Consider the following 16,529-nt stretch of genomic DNA (forward strand, 5'->3'; position numbering starts at 1 on the left):
GCACGGCAAAAAAAAAAAAAACTACAGTCTATTATAGTGGCTAATCTTTATTTACATTAATCCCGGAGTTAAACAACAAGAGACTATTAATTTTTCCGTGCAAACTCGACGCGGGTGCCCAGGCCTGGCTGAGCGCTGCCCTTAATTGAGTTCATTTTCATCTCTGCGCGATCGCTGGGAATTACAGCGGCGATAAATCAGAGGGACAGCCTCGCAGAACCGCCATACAGTCCCCTAATGCAGCTAATTACCAAAGTGATTTCTACGGCAAGATCAATACCAAAACGAATTGGAAATGACTTGCAATCACAAAGAGCACAAGAGAAGGTATTAAAAAGCCAGGAGGATGGTGGAGGAGGGTGGGAAAGAGGAGGGGTATGGGGGGGGGGGGGCTAAAAATGGCATCGGGAATGGGTTTGGAAAAAAATCAGTTTTAATTTAAGGCAATATTAATCAGCTTGCTTTGCATCGTTTGTGTGCGCCTGCTATTTTTTTTTCTTCCGCTGTTGGCAACACCCCCTCCCCCTTTTGGTGAAAAGGTGGGGTACACTTTCGATTAAGGGGCTTGTCTGGTGTCTGCGTCAGAGCATTAAAAAACCATTTTGAAGAGGCCGGGCTCAATAGGCCTCATCCCTCCCACACTTCTGGCAGCCATGTGGTCGGGTCATTCAGGCCCCCAATGTGCTTCGCCACTCGCCCTCCACCCACCCGGTCCTGCCCGGCCCCGCCCACACCTCATCTGCATGACAAAATGGCTCTTGTGCTGAGGAGGCCCGGCGGAATAGAGAGGAACATCCAGCCTAGTGCCAGGGAACAGTTGTAAGCAGACAATTAGAGTTTATCTGGGATAGAGGCGGACAAGGCCGGGGTCAGCGGCTCGCCCCTGGGTGGGGGTTTAGGGGTGGGGGGGGGAGACCCCCGTCCCATTGAGACAAACAGATGCCCCTCTGATACAAGCGCTGTGCATACACACTTATCCCCTTGAAGAAGAGGCTGGCCAGGAAGTGTCATCAGAGCAAAGAAGATCAATGGGATTTTTTTTTTTTTTTAAGGCAAAGGCATAGCTATGTAGCACGTGAATACAATATGTTTTAAAAAAAAAAGGTGTTATCAACCCACTTTTAGATGTCTTAGCAGGATTGCACAACAGAAGATTTCTTTTTTTTTTTTTTTTTGGGTAGTCTCCTTTAAAAACCACACAACCACATGTCTCTCCTGCAACAAAGCCGTGAATGTCTCCTCCCTTGACTGGTCACAGGGATGACTGCAGCGGAGCACAAAGCGCCAGCTGACACCCCGTCTTTTCACTCTTCTTCCAATCCCGCTCTCATCCCGCTCTGCCTCCACTGCCTGCCTTCCTTCCTTTTCCTTCTCCTTCAGACAAGGCCAAATGCATGCGGAGCGTACATCTTGGGGTTTGGGTAAAAAGCGCAGCAGACGTTGTCAACAGGAACGATCCGGAAGGAATCACAATAAGGGATCAGAGGAAATAGGGAGGTCAGAACAGGTTCACGTTAGGGCTCGGTGAAATAAAGGATCATTTCGATCATAGAATGAACCGAGTCGCTTCAAGGTTAACGGTTGTTTATATATACACCGCCATGTAGACAGAAGTGTAGAAATGACGATGGAAGTCATTTGGAATGGGTTAGCTAGTCCTTTAGCAAAGCTACACTGATTTGAAAGAAAAACAAAGAAAGAAAAACGTCATATTGAAAACATTTTCTGGACAGATTTCAAAACTCAGCCTAGGTGGAAAAAAGAATGCTTTGCTGAAAACAATATTTGATGTACCATCTGCTTTTGACCTTATAGGAACAATGTGTCAAGATTTCGCAAGTGACAAAATGTGTTTCAGTGTTTCAAAATGTAGCGTTTGGTTGCAATGGACATTACAACGCAGTAAGAATTTTGAAAATCACGGGGATAGGTTCAGGTTTTGTTTTTTTTGTGTTGGAAAAAAATGTGGGGATTTTTTTTTTGTTTGTTTTTTTGAGATTCTCCAAGTTCACGCGTCAAAATTCCCAGGATGTTTAACCCTTTCATGTGCAGCCTGTAACCTGATAACATGATAAGTAACTGTTGTCCCCAAAAGGGTTAAAATTGTGTCGCCTAAAATTTTGACTTCAACAGCAAAAATGGACCAATTGTGAAAAGATCAGTGTGGGCCATAAAACAGTCATCATTTTTTCCCCTGAATTTATTTGTTGAAGAATATTTTAAAGGGTACTGAAGTGTTGATTCAATGCTTAATTTATTTTTTGTTCTTATGTGCAAAAATCACACAAACATGGGGGCTATTTTCCACGTGACCTATTTGTCGGCTTCTCCTGGCTGACAGATGTGTTTGTGTAAATATTTCATTTCCAGGTTTTGGACGTGTCTTATTAACTGCTGCTCATGGCTAATTTGCCGTTCATAGTTGATTACTCTCGATTGTAACCGGGTTACAGCCTGACTTGTGGGTTCGTTTTTTGCACGTCGGCTTCACAGTGCAGAGGTACCGGGTTCGATTCCAGCTCCGGCCTCCCTGTGTGGAGTTTGCATGTTCTCCCCGGGCCTGCGTGGGTTTTCTCCGGGTGCTCTGGTTTCCTCCCACATTCCAAAAACATGCATGGCAGGCTGATTGAACACTCTAAATTGTCCCTAGGTGTGAGTGTGAGCTTGGATGGTTGTTTGTCTCCGTGTGCCCTGTGATTGGCTGGCAACCAATTCAGGGTGTCCCCCGCCTACTGCCCGAAGACGGCTGGGATAGGCTCCAGCACCCCCCGCGACCCTAGTGAGGATCAAGCGGTTCGGAAGATGAATGAATGAATGAATAATTCGGGGTGTTTCTCCACATTTGGGAATAGCTTAGCCTGTTAGCATCCCTGTTCTTCATTTGCGCGTCGCATGAGTAGCAATTCCTTGTCGTGCTTTTGTGATACTTGTCAGAAATGTAAGCTACATTTTGTGGATTTTAGGGAGATAAAACAAAATAAACGCAATCCCCCCTCCCGCTCCCCAGTTCAAGGGCGTTTAAATTAACAACAAGATGAATGTGCTTACCAAATATCTCTACTTTACGGTTCATTGTGCCTTTAGCACCGATTCGGTGGGATGGCGCCTTTAGTTTAAAAATCTAAGCTGACCCATTCATTGGATTTTCTGTGTTTTCACGCAGGCCAACGAGTATTCACTTCCATCCCTGAACACCGGTCTGGAAGACGTGAAGCCCAGCCTCTCTAGCAGCGGCAGCTCCGACCTCGCCTCCAGCGTCTCCCAGAGCTACTCGGTTGTGACAGGTACAGTCTGACCGGCACGCTATCGCCACGCGCGGTAAACCAACAACACGAACCCGGTACATCCGTTTATAGCAGACCCCGCCCCCCCCCAGCCCCTCCCATCCCTTCCTTTTTTCATTCCCCCTTTGATCGTCAGCCCATATAATTTTCCGAAAGCGCTTTTTGTTGTTTTCCCACTGACGTTCCAACTCATTCCATTTCCCATTAAAGGGGGCCTTTAGTGTGCACCATCAAGGTAGTAACAGCTGATGACTAAAAATAGTGTTTATGGCTTCCAATAACGCAGCATGATAACAGCGATAATTAGCTATATCCTCGCACATTCGAGATTAAAGTTTAAAGCTTCGGAGATAAACGCGACTCTAGGCCACGATTGACTATATTCCCAACCTTTCACTCTGACGCGCAGCAACCTCCCGAGCGACAGCGTCTTCCTTATGGTGCTTCCCGGGAATGGTAAATTGTTACGACAAGATGAGTATTGTTTTCCCCCCCTTTTCGGAATACATTCAACGTCGATATGATCTGAGCTGCTCAACTGGGGGGGAGGGGGGGGGTTCCCTTAACATGCTGCCGGTGTTAGAGCTGGATCGGGCCGCTAACAGATTGCGGGAGAGCACTTCACATCAGAGACAGCTGCTGTTCTCACTGCGACACCCCTCTTGTCATCAAAGGGCTATGATAGCCTGTTGATTGACAGCGGCTGCAGTATAAGGCAGTGGGCTGGCTGCCCAGTCTCATTCCGAGGGGGCCAGGGCGGAGGTGGAAGAGAGTGAGACCCTAATAAAGATTAAACGCAGGGAAAGAACCGCAAAAAGGAGAATTGATTCGAAAGACCCGTGGCAAGGGTGTCCAAAACTTTGTTATTACTCCGAGGCCATAGGAGAGAAGAAATAGAAAACAATCCATTGAGCAATTATGTATTACTGAGATATTTTAGTTACAGTGGTGCTTTGGAATACTGCACTTTTTTTCTGCAACCAGAATGTAAAACAATTGTATTGTCCCGCATTAAAAGAAATTAAAATGCCATCAGTCCTTTTGTATTAAGCAAAATAAAGCACTTTATAATATTGTACACTATTAAAACGTAACATATTGAATAGGATTTTTAAAATGTGTACATCAGGATGAATTTATTGTCACTCCCTCCAGCCAGCAGTATAAATAAACGCAGACAAATGAATAATCTTTTTATCGACTCAATAATCATTCATCATTTTTGCAGAGGATAAAGAATATATGCATATCATATCGTCTGTCCTCATGTGTTGATGCACCATTCGTATTCAAATATCCGTTTTTTTCCATTACAAGTTAGCATGAAGCAAGCAGACTTAAAGACAAAGTTGTTTGGTGGTTTGTTTTGTTTTGTTTTTTTTCCCCCAAATACACGTGTAAAATTATTTTGATCCATCATCAACATTAACTGTACATGCCACGGCCTGCTAAAAAAAAATGGATAGCGGGCCGCAAATGTTTTGGTCAAACCTGATCTATGGCAAGTCTGCAGGTCATGGCAGGTGCAGCGCAATAAATAGCTTGTCATCGCCGTATCACAAGAGCAGAGTGTAGATTACACTGCGGCTTCCTGGAGGGTTTTATGGCTGCTGGTTGATTAAAATATTGTTTCACTTGTGGCAGTTGAGGACCCTTCCCACGTGAGCTTCGTTTTTCTGGGAATAATCTGCTCGCCCTTATTTTTTTTTTATCAAACGTCCCATAATTGTGCAGTGGACGTATGTATGTAAGAGAAGTAATGACGAGAACAGCGTGATTGAAAACTGCATCGGCCCTTCTCAAATAATCCCCCCCAGGAGTTAACCGAGAAAAGAAAGACCCACTTTTTTTCCTCCCGAGTATGTGGGAGGTGGATTTGTCGAGAAAAGTTGGGCCTCAAGAGAAGAAAGGTGCGCTCCCCCCGAACTCCCCCGCCGCCCCAACTCTTTCGTCTTTTCTGCCGGACCCCTCCCCTTATGAAAGCGGTCTCGCTCTGGGGAGCACACGCCGAACAGGTGGCCTCCAAGCCACCTGGGGGGCCCCCGGGGGCCATCCAGCGCAAAGGCTTGATGATAGAACTCCGTTTCCAAGTGAACAAACCTTGATGCGGTCGTTGAAAACATTAGACGGCGACGTTCATTTCAAAAATCGCTTTTTATGACTTCATTGTTTTTATGCAAACATTGACTGGCTGCACGTAGTTAGCGTTTAATATTAGCACATGGGAATGTATGCCAAGGCTGGAGGGAGGGGAGGTAAAAAAAAAAAAAAAAAACTAAATTACCTCGCTCACTTAGGCTGGCATCCAATTATCAATAAATTATTCTCCCGTAGTCATGAGATTATATTCATTCTTGATATGTTTTCTGCTCCTAATTAAAATCCACACTGTTATTGATCGTGTTCATTTTTATGTGCTGGAATTTGCATAATCTATTAAAGATGAAGGATTCATGAATAGTTGAGGTTTGTCTTCCAAGGTTGCGGTCGCAATCATGTCCTCCGTTGACCTGAATACTCGAAGCGGAAGCTGCGGTTTGCTAGGGAAGCGTAGCGTCTCACGTCGCATAATATACTGCACTCTGTGTATTAAGCGGAGCAATCCGTTCAAAGAATTTTGTCAAATGGACGGAAAATTCTAAAACGTGGTGTTTTCACGCTACAAAATGTTTGCGGCGCGTTGTTGCCGTCGCGCAAAAGCCGAATTTGTCTTTATTTTCCAATTTGGAGCTTTGCCTGAAAGTGATCACACTGCGGTTGAAACCAGCTGTTAGCCTAACGTCGCTAGCTCCAGCTAGGCCGATCACCCGCTCCTCTTAAAAGATTTGTACCGGGGGCAATCGGACCGCGATACTGTTGACGACGAGTGAGGGCGGTGGAGTGAAGTGAATCTCCATCCTTTGTCCTCGAAAATATGATGTCCAACGATCCGCGGTCAACAACCGTGTGCTAACAAGAACTGGATTTGTTGTCAAAGTTTTGGGATATGACATGAATTTGACACTAACTTGTCTCAGTACGAGTTTTGGCTTAATTTCCCGGATGATTTCTGACCATAGTTTTTGCTGCGATGACATGTTGATCAGTGACCGAATCGGTCAGAAGGCTAACTAACCCTTGAATTCAACACTTAGCAAACATGATCTTCCAGCCGGAGAACGAACTGCCCACTTCTTGGGTTGCGCAAATCGACATTTGATTTGTGGTTGTAAATCAGCAAAGCACAGTCGAATGTTTACTGATCCCTAACTAAGTAAAATTGAAATTTGGGGGAGAGGTGGTGCATATCCCGGACTGGACAATTACAGTCTTGTGAATTTCAAATCCTGTCCAAATGGAATCATAAATATTCTTGTAAATGAAGCAAGAGTCATCTAAATACCCCGTTGCCCCGATTTATTGTCTGATGATCAGATTTGGCCAACTTTACACCAATGTGAACTGATTAATGTTGACATCACCGCCGACAACAGTACTTTGAATACGCTTAACCTGATGTGAAATGACAAATCGGAGGTTTTATTCTCTTACCCGACAAGGCAGGATTCCGAGCCTTCGTTCCCCTGCTAGATCGTTTGCAGGCTTTTACATTTCTATCGACTGACTGTGATGCCCTCACATGTGGGGAAAGGAGAGCAACAGTCAACAATTCAGTTTTCGTTTCGTGAATGCCGGGAAGACAGATCTTCCGAACTGTGACAACGTAAGCACCAAATCTACCCCCAAAAAAGTAGAGGATACTTTTTTCACGTGGTCCTTCTATTTCACAGATTTTTAAATATTTTTGTCCTAACGAGAGGGAAAACATTCCCGAGTACGGAGAGTTCACTTCGTACAACACGCGCAAGCATGACTCTGTCCTTCAGCGTCAAAACGTGGAAAAGCCAGAAAGTGTTTTGTTCTCCAAAAGTTCCTTGGAGTCCGTTTAAGGATGAAATGCTCACTTGAGAGAAGACTCTTGCGGGGCAATGTGCGAACGCATCACTCAAGAGGGCTGCTGGAGGTTCTTAACAGTCCATTTCTACGGTTGACGAGGTCCGCGGACTACGGTTGCGCGGCCGAGACAGATGTGAGAGAACTCTATAGCATATCTGTGGGTCTCACAGCGATACGTTTGTTGGGGAGACGGGTCCCAAAGGACCCCAAGTTTATCTTCCATCTCCATCATCAGGCCGCGCGATTTGACAGGCTCTCTTTACTCCGGGGCTCGGCCTCGTCTCCGGGACAATAAGCAGCACCGTGTCTGATTAGTTTCAGAGTTCACTGATCTCGAACGGAGCGCCGGTATCGCTAAGTTGTTTGACAACGGCTTGCCGGGGTGTTGAGAAAACACAAGCCTCGCAGTTGTACGTAGCGATGTTTGAGATAGCGGAGAAGCCGTGCTTGGCAACCTTGATCAAAGTTTGGATTCAAGCTGGATGTCGATTCTGTAATGGAGCCGCAATTTCAATATTTCAGGGAGGCTGCGGCGTCAAGAACGGGTGGATGATGATAATCAAGCTCAAGGTGAATGTGCCCATCAGTTCTGACGAGAGAACCGTAATGGCTAACGCGATGTGTTAAGCGCACAGATCTTTGAAATGTGACCAATTTGAAAGCGCTAAAGAGGCGACATAATTAGACGGAGGCAGGAGAGTGCATTATTTGCAATAATCCTCAAAGCTGACTGCACTTTCTAAGGCAGCAAACGTGACAGAGCCAATTAGACGGAGGGTTGGCTCGCTTGCTAGCATATACCGCATCCGCTTCTGCCACGTATTCATGTCAACCACGCCGTAACGATTGAATCACGCGGACACACACACAAAGGTTGTTTCTTATCTACACTGAAAGCATCTATCTTTAAAAAAGTAAATACATAAATAACGCTGTTTCAGTGTACTCAATGAAACCACTTGGATTGGTAACTTCATTTGGGCTAACGTAGCGCGAGTCCCCACAAGCAATCACGTCTCAGCAGCGTAGAAACGTCCCTGCCTTGTGTTATTTCAACTTGAATCCAATCCAATACGCAAGTCGACCGGATTCCACGCAAATTCGACTCAATCTCAACATGTCCATAAGTACATGAAGTCATCGCTAACCAAATTTCATGTTAGCTTGAATTGTCCACGTGGAGAATTCACAGCGCTGTTCCAGCTGCACAAAAGAGGAGGAATGTGATTTGGAAAGCCCACTGTGGTATTTTATGGGAAAGCAGTCATTGCCCGATTCTCTGGCATTCGGTTGCTAGTGCTGACGGGGCGCTATTACCCCCCCCCCCCCATCCCCTTCCATAGAGCAGCCCTTATCTTAATGAGGAATCGCAACACACAGTCTTGTTGTAAAACAACAATGATGTGGGGAAGCAGCTAATGAGCCTATCATGGTGTCGGGGAAAGAGCCATCCCTCCCCGCAGGCCCCAACCAACAGAAGCGGCTCTGCGGCAGACGCGCAAAGAGTCGACACAGAGCGCACATTGATTGCATAGGTTGGAGAGGGATCGTCGGCGGGAATGAAAGACGCGGCGAGGCTCATCAGCTAAATGAGATCAAAGCGCGGCCTTCGGAGCTGCCTGCGAGCCAACGGTCGCCTTATTTGGTGGGAGAAACCAGCCGTGAGATGATGTCGTTTGACCACACAAAAATAAATAAGCAAAAAAAATACCTTTGGGGAAATGCATTTGGTCTTTTAGTTTGATTGATCGGGCGCAGTGCGTTGTTGCAGCATTTCGCGCTGATGTATGTTTCTGCTAAAGTGGAAGAATTAGTGCTGGAATGGAAGAACGGCGAAGACTAACATTAAAAAAAAGTTTACTTGTTGCATAAGCCGCTTTAGAGCGCCTCATTGTAAGGTGGAAGCACGAGGGTACAAACAAAAATCCAACGTGCCAGCCATATATTTTTGCGGCTCAATCCTGATGTTACGTGAAGGCGTAAAATGCGAATGTGCTAACTTAAAAGAATCACTGGGCAAGTACAGTTGTTTTGTAGCTAACCTTTCAATGAATTGCAATTGTATTATCCATCCATCCATTTTCTAAACCGCTTACCTCCACGAGGGTCACGGGAGGGCTGGAGCCTATCCAGGCTGTCATCGGGCAGTGCGCGGGGGACACCCTGAACTGCTCGCCAGCCAAACGCAGGGCGCAATTGTATGATTTGAATGAATACTTTCAGATCGACTTCAGCCGTGTATTTTAATGTCGGTCATTCTTAAAGAGCGAGCCCCATCAGGTGCTCTTTGCCCCTTTCACCAACACCCCACCCCCACCCCTGTTGGGGACTCGTCCCTAGCTGGCATCTTGTCGCAGCAGTCAAGCCCCTGTGTAGATGCCTCAACTCGCAGCTCCACTGCCTTTGGCCCTCGCTGCAGCCACAACGCCAGCTAGCAATTTATAGCAGGCACAGCTTTAAGGCCCTATATAACCCAATCCAATTTGCATTCTATTATAATAACTAACCCATTAATTTTAGATTTATCTGTCTCTGCCAAGGAGTAGCGTGAAAAAAAAAGAAATCCCTGCTTTTTTTTTTTTTTTTTTTTACTTTTGTTTATCCAGAAGCTTCCCGCTCATTAACACTAACTACCCTCTCCCCCAGTTTCACCCTGCTTTTCTCCTGCTATGACCTCTCGCTTGTCTCTGGACTTAACAATGGGCCTCCTGGACCTTCTTGCCTCGTGACAGGCCTAACGTCTGAGGGGGGCGACAGGAGGCCAAATTGGGGAGCAGGTCGGGGAGGGGGAAGCCGTCGCAGAGGCATCGGGCTCCATGCTAGGCCCTGTTTTGGACCTGTGGCTCCGTGTCCTGTGTGCCCCCTTCATCAAGCCAGACCTGGTGCTGTCACATTTAATTAGAGGGCTGAATGTGGAGGAGAGATCAGAGAGTGCTCTCGGTGGCCTGCTGTCAGTTTTAAAGCCGCTTACAACGCTGGCTTATTAACGTCCTTGATGAGAAAACGTCATCATTTTGGAAAGGCTCGCTCTCCAAAGTCACGTGGATGAGGCCCTGGGATACAGTGACGCTGACGTGGCCAATGCATGGTCTGAATATATGGCGAATCACAGGGCATTTCACTTTTGGGAGGGGGGGGGGGGGGGGCCAACACTCCAACCTATGTTCCTATATCCTATGTTCGAATATAATATTAGATATTCTATTGCGGGGCGGCCCGGTGGGCCAGTGGTTAGCGCGTCAACCTCACAGTGCAGGGTTCAATTCCAGCTCCAGCCTCTCTGTGTGGAGTTTACATGTTCTCCCCGGGCCTATGTGGGTTTTCTCCGGGTATTCCGGTTTCCTCCCACATTCCCAAAACATGCCCGGTGGGCCAGTGGTTAGCGCGTCAACCTCACAGTGCAGGGTTCAATTCCAGCTCCAGCCTCTCTGTGTGGAGTTTACATGTTCTCCCCGGGCCTATGTGGGTTTTCTCCGGGTACTCCGGTTTCCTCCCACATTCCCAAAACATGCCTGGCAGGCTGATTGCACACTCTAAATTGTCCCTCGTGTGAGTGTGGATGGAGAGGAAAGCAGATCCGAAAATGGATGGGTGGATATTCTATTGCTAGCATGCAGTGGAAGAATACAATGATTTAAGGCAGAACGAGACTTTTGTTAATTTCTCTCTTCGATTCATGAATCCAAAGCGTCATGGCGAAACATCTCCTTTGTGTGTCCTCAAGGTCGCGACATGGCGAGCACCACCTTACCGGGCTACCCGCCTCACGTCCCCCCAACGGGGCAAGGCAGTTACCCCACCTCGACACTCGCCGGAATGGTTCCAGGTGGGTGACACATCATTCATTGTAAGGGACTGAATGTGCATCCTTGTTTCCTTGCCCCCCCCCCCCCACCGGCCCCCAAAAAAAGGCGGGCGTGAAACGATTCTAACGCGCTCACTAATGTGAAACCAGAGACCGGGGTTGAAGCGAGCTTGTTATAGCCGTGTTAGATTGCGGTTTGCGTCCGCGGACGAGGACATTAGACGAACTCAATAGGCGATCACCACAATCAGTGGCCATGAGATAGGACAGTTCCTCTCAGTTACACTCCAGCTCCCAGCGCTCATTACCCTCGCCGTGTCCACACGGCACGCTCTCGCCAGCCCTGTCGATAAACAGCGCGTTCGCTCCTCTCTTCGCCTCCCCGGACACCCGGGGCTGCGGAGCGTATCTCTTTCCCCTCTACTTAACCTGCAGTTCAGGTTCATAGCAAACAGTTAAGGGTCAAAACACAGAGGCGTGGAGGGCCTGTAAATATTTAAATCACTATCTCTCTCCGGGATGAGCTCTGGTTACCCGACAAATATGGACGGATGCGGCACACAACAGAGAGGCGGCATGGAACAACCCAAAAGGCGGCTCACTTGATTTACTCGCGATGGCGTTCGCGTCATCAAAGTCGACGGGCTAACGAGCTAAAAGGGATGCAAAACAGCCAAAGAGATTCAAGGTTTTGGCGGAGCAACAGATTCAAATGATTGATTGCGGTCAAAGAACGAAAGCAAATTGTCCACCAGTTCAGTTTGGCGCAGTTTCCATTGGGGAGGACACAGCGAAGTATCTGACAGGAAGTGGCACCGTTTTTTCATATCCCTTCATTGGGGTAGCGGTTGCAGCAGTTGGCTTTGATGCGCATTTTATGCCTTTCAGACTGGAATCGATTTAAAAAAAATATAAAAATGTGTAGCCTATCACTGGGGTGCCAATTGCACTTGTAGGTTTCCATACATATTTGATTGTTTTTCCACTGAAAATGACAAACTGGCGCAATTGTTAGTAGCCCTTCACTGAGGTGTCAGTTGCAGTTGATACGCTGCACTCCACTGCTGTCCACTGATTGGCCGGTGTGGGAATTATCCTTCCTTCAAGTTGCAAAGGAAGAAATTTATGAGCGTCGGAAAGGCAAACGGCACAGCTATGACCTTGCCGGTAACAGAATTCTGAGCAGGGATTCCGTATTTGCGAAATCAACTGTGCTACCCCTATGGAAATGTGTCCAACTCAGAGTAGCCTATAGAATGAGAGTCTTAACCCTTTCAGGGACAGCAGATACTACAGTGGACAGTGACTTCGATTGACTGATAAAGAACGTGTGAATCTCACCATCCATCCATCCATCCATCCAACCGTTTTCTGATCTAATACGCACACAAATACAAAATGAAAACATTCTCAAGGAACATGGCTGAAATGAATTGAAAGAATCTCTGCATGGTCAGCTACTTTTGTTCCCATTTAAGTGATGTTTGTTTCTGCTGATGCGTTGTTCGATAGGAGGGGACTTTTCTGGAAACCCTTACTCTCATCCACAATACACTACTTACAACGAAGCATGGCGGTTCAGCAATCCAGCATTACTAAGTAAGTGGAGTCTTGTACGTGGAGTGCGTTATCAAACCGTCCAACATATTTCGAGCAATACATTTCGTCTGGATACGCCGGTGTTTTCCAACGACTCGTTCTTCTGTTAACTTTCAGGTTCCCCTTATTATTATAGTGCCGCATCCCGTGGCTCCGCGCCTCCCACTGCTGCCGCTGCCTACGACCGCCACTAGTTACCATGGAGACCAGCTCAAACTGCAGGGCCACGGCTTTGGCCTCCATATCGTCCCCGTCTGAGAAAACACTGAGGTCAAAAGGGAATTTGTGAGAAGGGGGATCCGAAAGGAAAAGCCACCAGGGTCACGTGGGCGAGAGGAAGGATCGTCAAGGTGGATGCCAATGGCGTCAGCGTCACACACTTCGGGCCATAAGAGTCACCGCAACCATCACGCCGTCACTGTCCCATAGCCCTGAACATTTACAGATTGACTTTGAAGAGATTATAGAAATATATATAATGTGAAATATATCAATTGAAGACGTGTGAGGATTTCATGCGGAAACAAATATGACGTGGGTTTTGATTTTTGCCTCTCTGTTGCTGTTGTTCCTTTACTCATGCATCCTCACAATTCTTTTTACATCGCGAACGGCAGCATTTATCTGCTCTCAAAAACCCCGCCAAATGAATTCAGCAGTTTGGCTCAAATTATACTGTACACTATTGGAGATGATAACTGAAAACTTGCAAAAACTGAAAAAATGTGTAGTACTGGATTTGGTGATGTAGCGGTCACTGTCACTATCATGAGTTAGCTAGCTAACAAACAAAGAAGCTAACACATGATCGTAATTGAGTAGCTAGCTGCCAGATAGCTAAGCTAGCAGCCACAATTTACCGAACTGCTCGATGTTCTTACTTAAATTCTCAAATGAGGAGGTGAAGCTGCAGATGAGCGAACTGCTCGTCTCTAGCGAGCTAACTGGTAGCTAGTGCCTCCCACCAACCATGACAATGAAAGTTCTGGTGGGATACATTTGATTATGATTATTTGTTTTTGTTTTTTTTTATATGCTTGGCAGTTTTTTAAAAAACATTCAAATTTAGCAGGGTTGTTGACAACACTTCTTTTTGATATGTCAAATTTAGAAGACATTTATTTTTACTTTGCAGAGACTTTAACAAGAGACAAACAGGAGCGGTGGTTTCGTAGTTTGATGGTAAAAAGAATTGTGTCGCGAGGCCCCCCGATTGACGTTAATGATCATTGGCTCCGTGTGGTAGGAACGCCCTGACTCTGGTGCTCCTGCTACGTCATCAAGAGCATTTCCTCTTTGCTGACCCCGCAAAAAAAAATGGCAGCATCTTCTACGGATGTGGCAAACAATCAAATGTAAATTGTTTTCCCAAAAAAATAAACTTGTCAACTCGGAATTTTAAATATGTTAAATTATTTTTTTTCCTGTCACAAATTGTAATGTTAAAAAAAAAAACTAACAAAAAAATACCCGCAATTTTGAGCGCAGTTGTCACGTTTTGCAAATATTCCAGTTATGCTCATGTACATCACTTGCTCCTTTTTTGCACAATAATCTAGTTGGTTTATTTTCCAAATTCTCTCATTCAGATTTTTTTTTTCCTTAACAAGACCGACGTGGTGTGCGTAGACATCAGTAGAATTCAGTCAGCGGACTTTTTAAGCCATAGCTCCTTGGCTACGTGAAAAAAAATCCTATTCAGCTATTTAGTCATACCACTAGATGCCTACAGTTGAGCATACCAACTGTAAATTAGCTTCAACATATGCCTTATAATCTTATTTGTTCACCGCCATGCCACTGGAGTACGTTCAAGACATTCACACCACTGTCATTTTGCCTCACGTTTCACTCTCGCTATGGACTGAAAGAAAATACCGGTTCCTTTTTTTTTAAACTATTTTTGTGAATGTACTTTTCACTACATTTGCCAAAGACTTAGTTTGATATTTAATATTTTATTTACAGTGTATGTGTGCATAAATGAAGCCAGTATTATCTTCAATAAACGTAATGCCGCTAACAACGCGATGGGCGAGGCGAAATCCGGCGACTCTTCTGTCCTCCGCTGCTTTGTAGAATGATTTGTGAATATTGTGAAGACAATTCCTCTTTGTATATAACAGTCACGCGTCGCGGTATCACACGACTGAACCGGCTTCCCCTTGTAGATAAGCAGACCGATGCATTTTACATGTGTGTCTTAATTGTCACGTTGTGCTGTAGAGGAAGGCGCAACCGCTGTGTAAAACCCCCGGGGGCTATGTGCCGTTTGTAGCAGGCTAACATCGCAAAAACGTAGGCTGTCCTTTGTCATTTGCTGTCCCTGATAACGCCATGACGATGTTTTATGTCACTATGCAACAAGTTCAATGGCTTTCCGTATCATCTTCTGTTGTCGGGCCTCGGACCAACGCTTCTAAGGCGGAAATGGAGAGCGACACCCAAGTCCGTTTCTTTCATCGGGGATTCGTTGGTGGCAAAAAATAAATAAAATAAAATTAAAAAAACAATTTAGAAAATCTACACTACTGCTGTCCCGTTGGCCATTTATAGATGTTGTGATCATTGGGTTCATCCAATTTACGGTCAGCTCTCAATGTATAGACACGATTCATCTCATTCCTTCCTACGAGTAAACCCTTGGACATGTACATCCTCTGGTACCACGATGATGTCAGAGAAACCGAGTGTTCCGATAGGGAGCCGCGCCGGCTTATTTCTGTCTACGTGTGGCTGGATATGTCTGAAAAGAAGTGAGGGCAGAGTGCACACCGCCATCATTTAGCCGGGAATCTTAGCGGTGCTAAGTGGAGCACCTCTGAGGGAATGGCTCTGTTGTAAAGATGATACAGAAGATGTGTCACGGACATTCGGAAAAAAAAAAAAAAGGATTTCTGAGGAGAAAATCTATATGGAAAGCCCCGTGGCCTCAATCATTGCTCTGTTTCACTTCTGTTCCAATTCCTTTTGTGCACATGAGAAATAAATTCTTTTATATGTCACTCGCCGACTCCTTGTTGGTATGACGTTATTTCGCAAAAGCATGTTGTTCTTTTAATGACGGGTTATCATAACTGTCAGATTTTTTTTTTCAAGGCTGCGTAGTTGTCAAATTTGGTTGACTTGCGCTCTCCCTTAAAACTTTAATTTTTTTAAAGCTCATGTAATAAGATATCCTTTATCGGAAAAGGCTGGGAAAAAAGTAACCAGCCTATTTTGACAAAGGAGTAATAGGTACAGAAATCTGAATGGATGGACTCATGGAGTAAAACTATGAAGTCATCAGAAAAATATAGTAAACACTCGCAAAAGTACCTAACAAAAAGTACAGCAACAAAAATAAATGACGTATTTTGTTTCTTCCCACAACGGGTGCCAGTAAAATGGTCGGATAAAATGTAGTAAATAAATAATAATGACTTTATTCAGAGGCAATTAAAAAAAATAGTTTTACAGCATCGTATTTGATTTTTAAACTAAAAATGTTCAAATAATGATCAGTTGCAGCCCGAATATAGAAACGCCATCAAAGAGAATTCAAAGAAATAAAAACGGTCTTATAAAGTGGAAGACACGCACACGCACACACTGTATTGATGTGTGCATTTAAGGGGCGTGGCCTAGTGTCTGACATCAGAAGCTCTGACCCCATCTCAAGTTGGCTACATGGTTAGTTCAGTGTTAGCATCTGTTAGCATCTGGAAACGCATCAAGACGGGCAGTCTTTTTTTTTCCTCTCTCTTGACTTGAGTGGTGGCCTATTCAAAGCTCACCCATAACGTAAATTAAAAAAATAATAAATAAATGAATAAAATACAGAATAAAATCTTGTCTAAGTAGATCCAAGTCAACAGGCACGTTTTTTTTTTTTTTGCATCGGACAGTGACGATAACACATTCAT

General features: G+C 45.3%; 1 protein-coding gene and 1 long non-coding RNA gene across 2 annotated transcripts in view; one reads left to right on the forward strand and one right to left on the reverse strand.

The window, feature by feature from the left end:
• The window catches only part of pax2a (paired box 2a), a 36,306-nt gene extending 20,669 nt beyond the window's left edge, over positions 1-15,637 (forward strand). Inside the window, exons 8-11 of the mRNA XM_052080210.1 lie at positions 3,164-3,284; positions 10,945-11,046; positions 12,538-12,624; positions 12,742-15,637. Of these exons, the coding sequence (XP_051936170.1) occupies positions 3,164-3,284; positions 10,945-11,046; positions 12,538-12,624; positions 12,742-12,818 (387 nt within the window). The 3' untranslated portion in view covers positions 12,819-15,637. The remainder of the gene's footprint in view (positions 1-3,163; positions 3,285-10,944; positions 11,047-12,537; positions 12,625-12,741) is intronic.
• The window catches only part of LOC127610282 (uncharacterized), a 119,105-nt gene that overhangs the window by 48,797 nt on the left and 53,779 nt on the right, over positions 1-16,529 (reverse strand). The gene's annotated exons all lie outside the window — the stretch shown is intronic.

This window comes from Hippocampus zosterae, chromosome 11, assembly GCF_025434085.1.
Source record: "Hippocampus zosterae strain Florida chromosome 11, ASM2543408v3, whole genome shotgun sequence".
NCBI lineage: Eukaryota > Metazoa > Chordata > Actinopteri > Syngnathiformes > Syngnathidae > Hippocampus > Hippocampus zosterae.